This window comes from Sus scrofa, chromosome 2 (assembly GCF_054392235.1).
Source record: "Sus scrofa isolate SSC_HxYL_T2T_F1_AM1 chromosome 2, Sscrofa_HxYL_maternal_Yorkshire_Landrace_v2.0, whole genome shotgun sequence".
In the NCBI taxonomy this organism is placed as follows: Eukaryota; Metazoa; Chordata; class Mammalia; order Artiodactyla; family Suidae; genus Sus; species Sus scrofa.
Window position 1 is genome coordinate 153,306,505 of NC_139384.1, and position 9,924 is coordinate 153,316,428.

Consider the following 9,924-nt stretch of genomic DNA (forward strand, 5'->3'; position numbering starts at 1 on the left):
AATTAAATAAGAATCCCACAAGAGAAAGTATCTCTGTGTAACCAAAAGGTATTTTATGAGGAATACTAATATATCATTTCACTGTGTTCCTAAAAGTATTCTTTCACTGGAAGGTAACTTAGCAGATTCTTTATTTAGAACTTCCAGTAACTAAGAACTGGAGATACAATCGGCAGTAATTCTGTGACTTAAAAAGATAAATGATACACAGCAGTTGTAGCTTGGAATGAAATGGCAAATAAAATAGTGTGCGATTGTAAATAAGGACGCCTGGTGGCGCTGCAGGCCAGGAGTATGAAGGAAAGGCTCCGTGAATGCCCAGGACGCCATTAAGCTGGGAATCAGAACTCTGAATGCTTCCTAAAAGAAGGAAGCATTTTAGGGAAGACCTAGGAGCAGAGATCTTAAGAGAGGGCATCCTTCGTGTGCAAGTCGGTGAGAAAGATTTAATTGGAGTTAATTTTACGAAATCATCTGCCAAGTTGAAGAACTGCATCTTCTTGAACCCGATCTGAACAATGGAGACTGTGCTGGCACAGACGCTACAGAAAAGGCAAGTAGTCTTTCTTGTTATATTGTTGCTTTTGTGGGAGGCTGGCTCTGAAGCAATCAGGTATTCTATGCCAGAAGAAAGAGAAAGTGGTTCCTTTGTGGCCAACCTGGCAAAAGACCTGGGGCTCGGGGTGGGGCAACTAGCCACGCGGGGTGCGCGAATCCATTACAAAGGAAACAAACAGCTCCTGCAGCTCGATGTAAAGACCGGGGATTTGCTTCTATCTGAAAAATTAGACCGAGAGGGGCTGTGTGGGGCGACAGATCCCTGTATACTGCATTTCCAGCTGTTACTGGAAAACCCGGTGCAGTTTTTTCAGGCTGAGCTGGAGCTCACAGATATAAATGACCATTCCCCAGAATTCCCAGACAGGGAAATGCTCCTAAAAATCCCAGAGAGCGTCCAGCCAGGGGCTGTGTTCCCTCTGAAAACAGCTCAGGACCTTGACATAGGGAACAACACCGTTCAGCGCTACGCAATCAGCCCCAACTCCCACTTCCATGTCGTCACTCATAATCGCGGAGATGGCAGAAAGTTCCCAGAGCTGGTGCTGGACAAAGCAGTTGATCGGGAGGAGCAGCCCGAGCTCAGCTTAATACTCACGGCGCTGGACGGCGGGGCTCCGCCCAGGTCCGGGACCACTGCAGTCCGCATTGAAGTCGTGGACATCAATGACAACGCCCCTGAGTTTCTACAGTCGCTCTACGAGGTGCAGATCCCAGAGAACAGCCCCCTAAACACCTTAGTTGCTGCGGTCTCTGCCCGAGATTTAGATGCAGGAACATATGGGAATGTAGCCTACGCTCTCTTCCAAGGGGATGAAGTGACTCAACCATTTGTAATTGACGAACTAACTGGAGAGATTCGTCTGCAGAGAGCACTGGATTTTGAGGAAACTCAAAGGTTAACCGTAGAGATTACAGCCACAGACGGCGGGGGCCTTTCAGGAAAATGCACTGTAGCTATAGAGGTGGAGGATGTGAACGACAACGCCCCCGAACTGACCATGTCCACGCTGGCCAGCTCTACCCCCGAAAACTCCCCAGAGACTGTGGTGGCCGTTTTCAGTGTTTCTGACCCAGACTCCGGAGACAACGGTAGAATGGTTTGCTCCATCCAGGATGATCTCCCCTTTCTCCTGAAACCCACGTTCAAAAACTTCTACACCCTAGTAACAGAGAGGCCGCTGGACCGAGAGGAAAGAGCCGAGTACAACATCACCATCAGCGTCAGCGACCTGGGGACCCCCCGGCGGCACACCCAGCACAACCTGACCGTGCGCGTGGCCGACGTCAACGACAACGCGCCCGCCTTCAGCCAGCCCGCCTACACCCTGCGGGTCCGCGAGAACAACAGCCCCGCCCTGCACATCGGCACCGTCCGCGCCACCGACGCCGACGCGGGCGCCAACGCCCAGCTCACCTACTCGCTGCTGCCGCCCTCCGACCCGCACCTGCCCCTCGCCTCGCTCGTGGCCATCAACCCCGACACCGGCCAGCTCTTCGCCCTGCGCGCCCTCGACTACGAGGCCCTGCGCGCCTTCGACTTCCAGGTGCGCGCCGCCGACCGCGGCGCGCCCGCGCTCAGCAGCCAGGCGCGGGTGCGCGTGCTCGTGGCCGACGCCAACGACCACGCGCCCGTCGTGCTCTACCCGCCGCCCAACGCCTCGGCGCCCTGCACCGAGCTGCTGCCGCGGGCGGCCGAGCCGGGCTACCTGCTCGCCAAGGTGGTGGCGGTGGACGGCGACGCGGGCCAGAACGCCTGGCTGTCCTACCGGCTGCTGCAGGCCACCGAGCCCGGGCTCTTCGGCGTGGGCGCGCACAGCGGCGAGGTGCGCACGGCCCGGCCGCTGAGCGAGCGCGACGCGCCCCGGCAGCGGCTGCTGCTGCTGGTGCGGGACCACGGCGAGCCGCCGCTCTCGGCCAGCGTCCCGCTGCACGTGCTGCTGGTGGACGGCTTCTCGCAGCCCTACCTGCCGCCGCCCGAGGCCCCCGGCCGGGCGCCGGGCGCCGGCGCCGGCGCGGACGAGCCGCTCACCGTCGCCCTGGTGGGGGCGCTGGCGTGCGTGTCGGCGCTGCTGGTGGGGGCGCTGCTGGCCTTGGCGGCGGGGCGGCTGTGCCGGCGGGGCGGGGCGGCCTCGGCGGGGGGCTGCGCGGGGCCCGCGGAGGGCGGCGTCCCGGGCCAGCTGCTGGACGTGGGCGGCACGGGCACCCTGGCCCACGGCTACCGCTACGAGGTGTGTCTAACAGAAGGGTCTGGATTAAAAGAGTTTAAATTTCTTAAACCGATTCTCCCCAACCTTCCGCCCCAAAGCGCATTTGAAGATATGGAGGGAAATGCCACCTTCCGGAATAGCTTTGGATTTAATTAGGGGTCTGATCACAATGCAATCTCTTTTGTCATTTATCCCTAATTTCCCCCCCGATACAGCATTTGAGATCGTCATGGAGAAAAATCCCACCTTCAGGTATGACCTTGATTTCCCGTTTGTAATGAATTTGTCCATTGAACTTTTACCTCGTTTAGTTTTGGAAAACTTAATTCTACTGCCATTGCATTTACTTACAGACTGCCATTCAAAACTCTCGCTTGCTTTGATTTTCCGGAAATTTTTGCTCCTCCTGTTGGTATTGTTTCATTGAACTCTCTTAATAAATTAAAACAGTAATTTGAGTTCCTGCTGCGGGTCAGTGAGTTGAAAGAATCGACTGCAGTGGCTTCTGTCACAGGGGAAGTGCGGGTTCAACTGCTGGCCAGGCACAGTGGGTTAAAGGATCCTGCATTGCTGCAGCTGCAGTCTCCAGTGGCATCCGAGGCTGGGATTCAATCCCTGGCCATGGAACTTCATATGCTACTGGTGCAGCCATAAAAATAAAAATAAACTATAGTAGTAATTGTTTTTTCTATATTCTATCCATTCTGTTTCATCACACGCTGTTTATTTGATCCTAAATAGCAAAAATTAAAAATGTTTACTTAACATTAGTTTGTTTTCAAAGGAATACATGCATATGACAACAAACAGACATGAGAAAGCGTGATGAAAACCAACCACCTTGTGTTTACATTTCTTTCCTAGCTCCCTACTGGCAAATACTTTTTTTTTTTTTTCCCTTAGGGCCACACGCATGGCATATGGATGTTCCCAGGCTTGGTGTTGAATCAGAGCTGCAGCTGCTGGCCTATGCCACAGCCACAGCAACTTGAGATCCAAGCTACGCCTACATGGCAGGTTACAGCAACACTGGATCCTTAACCCACTGAGCAGGGCCATGGATCAAACTTGAATCTTCATGGATACCAGTCAGGTTTGTTACCACTGAGCTGCAATGGGAACTCCATAATTTTTTAAACAAACGTTTTCATTGAATTAGGACATAGATACAGAACAGTGGATGAATTCTTAATGCTCAACTCAATGTATTTTCAGAAAGTGAACATACTTGGTGTCAGCATCTTGAAGAAATTAAACATTATTTGCATCTCAGGTGCCACAATTATTAAAATCACTACCACCTCAAGTATAACAAATATCCTACCTTCCAATACTATAGTTTAGTTTTCCCTATTTTGAATTCACATAAATGGAATAGTAGAGTATGAACTGTTTTGCATTTGGCATCTTTAATATCTTTGCGACATGTATCCATGATACTGCTTTTTAGGTCTTCATTCTCGTTGCTGTACAGTATTCCACTGTGTGAATATTTTGCCATTTATTACCCATCCTACTATACAGGGATATTTGGGTTGGTGCAACTTTTGGCTGTTTGCTGCCATAAACATTCTCCTGCATATCTTTCAACAAACATGTATATGCATTTCTACTGGGTATATACCTAGGTGTGGAATTTCTGCTCTTTTAGTAAATGCATGCCTACTTTTAGTAGATATTCCTAAGTAGTTTTCCAAAGCAGTTGTACCAGTTTATACTGATAGCAGCACTGTCTGGAGGGACCCCTACCTCCATATTCTTGCCAATACATGCTATTATCTGTTTTTCACTTTAATTCTTTGGAAAGCACTTGTAAACCTTTATTTTCTGGCTTTTTAAATATTTATTTCCTTATCACTAAAGAATATGCTTGTAACTTTTTCATAAATTTTAAACAGTTAATTTCATGCTATTGTTTAGTATCCACTATACTTAAAATTTCTCTCGTCCATCCTTTGCATGTTAACTGTCTCACTATTTTCTGGCACTTCGCTGCTCGAACGTAAACTTCCGGCTGTTGTTCCACTCACAATAGTTTCTTTTGATTTTCTTGTATGAAAGAAACCAACAGAATTCTTATTTTTGTGTTGCTTGTTTCTCCCTTACACTTTCAAACCTCTCAAAAATGAGCTTGTGTGTGGTCAGTGTTAGTGACACTTTGTACTCTGCAACTATAGCTAAGAGTTCCTTGTTTTGTCTATAGATGTTTTAGAACTTGAAAAGCAATTATTAAAAATTTACTTTGAAGGACCATATAAACTGTGAATGTCCTGCAGCTAAAGATCACCAGGAACACATTTTATATCAGAGCAAATCTGAGGCTACCAACTTGTAATGACAGAGATTGCACATCATGGGAAACATGGATCAACTCAGTAACGGCCCATAACAAAGAGTTAGAGGATTTTGTCTCATGTTAGGTGATTTGGGATAGAGTTCAATAAAGTCTTTTCTTTTTTCTTTCTTTTTTTTTTTTTTTTTTTGTCTTTTTAGGGCCACACACGCAGCATATGGAGGTTCCCAGGCTAGGGGTTGAATCTGAGCTGTAGCTGCCAGCCTACACCACAGCCACAGCAACGCCAGATCCGAGCTGCGTCTGCAACCTACACCACAGCTCATGACGACACTGGATCCTTAACCCACTGAGCAAGGCCAGGGATCGAACTCGCAACCTCATGGTTCCTAGTCGGATTCATTAGCCACTGAGCCACAACGGGAACTCCCTTACATTTTAAATTTAATGGCATATTTTAATTCCTAAGAATTTTCTTAATATTTGATTGTGTCTTTTCCATAGTAGCACTTGGAATTCGCAAGGTTCACTTATTTCCTGAATAATCTGTTTCCTACAAGTTCCATTGCCTCTTTTTGTGTTTGTCATTTGTGGTTTTCACATGTCTTGTGAGAAACTGTCTCTTCATATGTAAGAAAGAGAAACAGAGTGTGTGGCATGTAGCTGTTACTCTTTGGCAAGTTTTCTCTGCTTTTGTATGATAAGGTGATCTGCATGTGAGTTCCTGTCCTGAGTGGAAATTCTGAGAGGGTGCTCCAGGTGAGGCAGTGCAGAACCAGCTTTATAAAATATCAGACTTGATGAATGTGATGAATGAGCAAAGAACTCTTTTCAGGATGTGTACCTGCAAGTGTCAGGAGACACAGGTTTTAGGCTGGGATTCCAAAATCGCCGCTAAATATCCTAGTGTTCTCCAAAAAAAAAAAAAGATCCTTTTACTTCTTTAGAAAGGGATTCATGTTTTTGAAGGAAAGTCTAGAGAGGAAGTAATAATTATTAAACTTATATGTTACATATAATGTATTATCACTGCACACTTTCTATGCACGTTACTGTTTTCTAAATTTTTTACACATACCTCATTTAATCCTCAAAATAGTGGCCCAACTGGTGTGCCAGTTTTATTTTATTCTATTTTTTGTTTTTGTTCTTTGTTTTAGATTTCGTTTTGGTTTGCTGGTTCTAGAGATGAATAAGCTAGGAGTTCTCTAGTGGCTCAGCAGGTTAAGGATCCTGTGTCGTTGTCCCTGTGGCGTGGGTTGCTGCTGTGGAAAGGGTCTGATCCCTGGAGCGGGAATTTCTGCATGCTGTGGGCACAGCCAAAAAAAACAGAGATGAACAAATTGGACGTACGGAGTTAAAGTAACTTGCCCAAGGCCACCTAGCTAGAAAGGGGTGAAATCAGAATTTGAGTCCAGGCAGCCTGACCCCAAAGAGAGCTTTTTTGTTTTCACTTTTTTCTATTTTGAAATCTATTAAACATTCCAAAAAGTGTATACAATGTATATGTGCAATTTAATATACAAATAATAAAATGTGTGTCACCAGCTTAAGAACGAGGACAACGCCAAGACCTTGGAAGTCCCTGTGCGCCTACACCGCTAACATCTTCCATCGTCATTAAAATCAACCACTACCCTGAATTTGTTCTTATTTGTTATTCTTTGCAGTTCTATCAGATGTGCACATATGCCTAAATAACATATTGTTTGATTTTGTCTGTCTTTGAAATTTATATAAACATCTTCATGTGATCACTGTGGACTTGCTTTTTGCAGTCATTATGGTATTGAAGTCATCTGTGTCAATGCAGTCCATTTATTTACACCACTCTGCGGTATTCTATCACATAAGACATCTTTGCCTTTAAATTATTATTATTGTTATTGTTATTTTGCTTTTTGAGGCTGCACCCGCAGCATGTGGAGGTTCTCAGGCTCTGGGTCAAATCAGAGCTGCATCTTCGACCTACACCACAGCTCACAGCAACGCCGGATCCTTAACCTACTGATTGAGGCCAAGGATCAAACATCCATCCTCACGAACACTAGTCAGGTTCATCAACCACTGAGCCATGAAGGGAACTCTTGCCTTTAAATTAACTTTGCTGCTGATTTATTTTTGGGTTGCTCCAAGAGTTTTGTTACCACAACAATACTGCCACAAGCATGCTTGAATATATCTTCTCATGCACTTGGGCAAGAGATCCTTTTGGGAACTGGCACATCTAGGATGGCATTACCTGGGTCATACCAAGAAGTTGAAAGGTCGCAGAGTGAATAAAACAGACAATGAAAAGATGCTAACACTAAGATGAAAGCAATGTTGGAAATATCTGACAAAGATTTTTAAGTGGACTTCAAAAAATGCTTCAATGAGAAATTATAAACATGCTTGAAGCAAAAGAAGAAATATTCTCAGAATATATATATATATAAAGTTGAAGCGAAGAAATAACAGATACAAAGAAAGAGCAATGGAAATTTTAGAAATTGAAAATACAGTTACTGAAATGAAAAACTCAGTGAATGAGCTTAACAACAAGAAGACCAGAGAGTCAATGAACTAGAAGATAGAACAACAGCAATCACCTAATCTCAACAAAGGAGAGGAAACACTGTAAAAAGTTACCAGAGCTTCAGGGATGTGTCTGACAATAACCACAGATCTGACATTTGTGTCAGTGGAATCCCAGAAGGAAAGAAGACTTTCCAAATTTGGCAAAAGATGCAGACTCAGAGACTCAAGAAGCCAAACAAATTCAAAAAAAGATAAATGAAAAAAAAATTCACACCAAAAGACATAGTCAAATTTCTGAAAACTGAAGAGAAGGAAAAAATTTTAAAAGCAGTGAGACAGAAATGACACATTACCTATAGGACAATAACAATCTGGGGGGGTTTGCGCTTTTTTTTGTTTTTGTTTTTGCATTTTAGGGCTGCACCCGCAGCATATGGAAGTTCCCAGGCTAGGGGTCCAATCAGAGCTATAGGGGCTGGCCTTCACCACAGCCACAGCAATGCTAGACCTGAGCCGTGTCTGTGACCTACACCACAGCTCACCAAAACACCGGATTCTCAACCCAGTGACTGAGGCCAGGGATCAAACATGCGTCCTCATGGATACTAGTCAGGTTCATTAACTGCTGAACCACGACCGGAATTCCCAATGACAATCTGAATAAGAGTAGATTTCTTGTCAGAAACCATGGAAGTCAGGAGAAAATGGCACAATATTTTTCAAGGGGTGAAAGAAAGAAACCATTAACCCAGAATTCTATATCCAGTGAAAATATCCTTCTGGAATTGATATGTTGAGACTTAAGTCTGCCGTTAGGCCTACCATTTAAAAAAAGAGAGAGAGAGAAAGAAAGAAAAATGGCTAAAAGGAATTCTCAGAACAGAAAGGAATCAAGTAAAAAAAGAGAGAGGAGTTCCTATCATGGCTCAGTGGTTAACGAACCCGACTAGTATCCATGAGGACTCGGGTTCAATCCCTGGCCTCACTTAGTGGGTGAAGGATCTGGTGTTGCTGTGATGAGCTGTGGTGTAGATCGCAGACACAACTCAGATCCAGCATTGCTGTGGCTGTGGTGTAGGCTGGGAGCTGTAACTCCGATTCGACCCCTAGCCTGGGGACCTCCACATGCCGTGTGTGTGGCTCTAAAAAGAAAAAAAAATTTAAAAAAGAGAGAAATCTTAGAATATTAGAAGAAAGAACATAGTAAACAAAAATATGGGTAAACACAATAGACTTCCCTTTTCCTCTTCAGAATTTAGTTTTCTAAATGATGTTTGACGGTTGATACAGTTTGAAATGATGCAGAGGAAATACTGGAGATAATTGTAAATGGGGGAGAGTAAAGGTCCGTGAAGGGAGGTTCAGTTTACCACCCTCTCTTGAGCTGGTAAAATGACAACGAGTAAACCAGGATAAGTGTGAACCAATGCCACTAAAAAAGCTATGCAAAGTGACACACTAAAGACCACTATAGATAAAGTATACTTCTAAGACATGTTCTAATGAGCTGCAAGAAGGCAGGAAAAAAAAAAAAAACAGAGAAAGAAAAGAGAGAACAAAGAGAAAAATAAAACGGCAGACTTAAGTTTCAACATATCACAATTACATTAAATGTAAATGGTCTGAACACACCAATTAAAACGGATGGGCAGAACGTTTTGTTTTTTTTTTTAAATGACTCACCATATGCCATCTATAGGATATTTTACTTCAAATATGATGATATAGTCAGATTGAAAGTAAAAAGATAAAATTGGCACAACATTGTAGATCAACTATCATTTTAAAAGTTTTTTAAAAGAAGTACAAAAAAAGGAAAAAAAATATAGAAGAATATATTAGGCCAAGTAAATGACCAGAGGACATTATATAATATATATAACAGGACATTATATACTGATAAAAGAAAACACAGCAACTCTAAATATTTACACACCAAACAATGGAGTTGAAAAATATCTTAAGCAAAAACTGACAGAAGCGAAAGGAGAAACAGATCCACAATTAAAGTTGGATACTTCCAACACCCTCTGTCAACCCTACCTCAACTGATAGAACAACTAGACAAAATCAGCAAGAATACAGAAGAACTCAACACCATTAACCAACAGGATCCAAGCCAAATTTAGAGAACACCCACCCAACAACTCCAAAATACACATCATTTTAAAATGCTCAGGGAACTTACATACGCAAGATAGACCAAATAAACAAAGCCATAATACAAACTTCAACCAATTTTTAAAAATTGAAACCATACAGCATGGGTCCTCCAACCAAAATGGAATCGAACTAAAAATCAGTAACAGAAAAATAACAGGAAGATGTTCAAGTACTTGGAAA

General features: G+C 44.1%; 1 protein-coding gene across 1 annotated transcript; it reads left to right on the forward strand.

The window, feature by feature from the left end:
• Positions 1–288: 288 nt before the first annotated feature.
• On the forward strand, positions 289–6,818 carry LOC100514515 (protocadherin beta-5-like). The gene has a single exon (XM_085014867.1). It carries the CDS (start codon positions 519–521, stop codon positions 2,922–2,924), a length of 2,406 nt encoding a protein of 801 aa, XP_084870993.1. The 5' UTR covers positions 289–518; the 3' UTR covers positions 2,925–6,818.
• Positions 6,819–9,924: the final 3,106 nt, after the last annotated feature.

Excerpts from the sequence above, each read along its gene's own strand:
- LOC100514515 (XM_085014867.1), top strand. The coding sequence starts at position 519 with ATGGAGACTGTGCTGGCACAGACGCTACAGAAAAGGCAAGTAGTCTTT.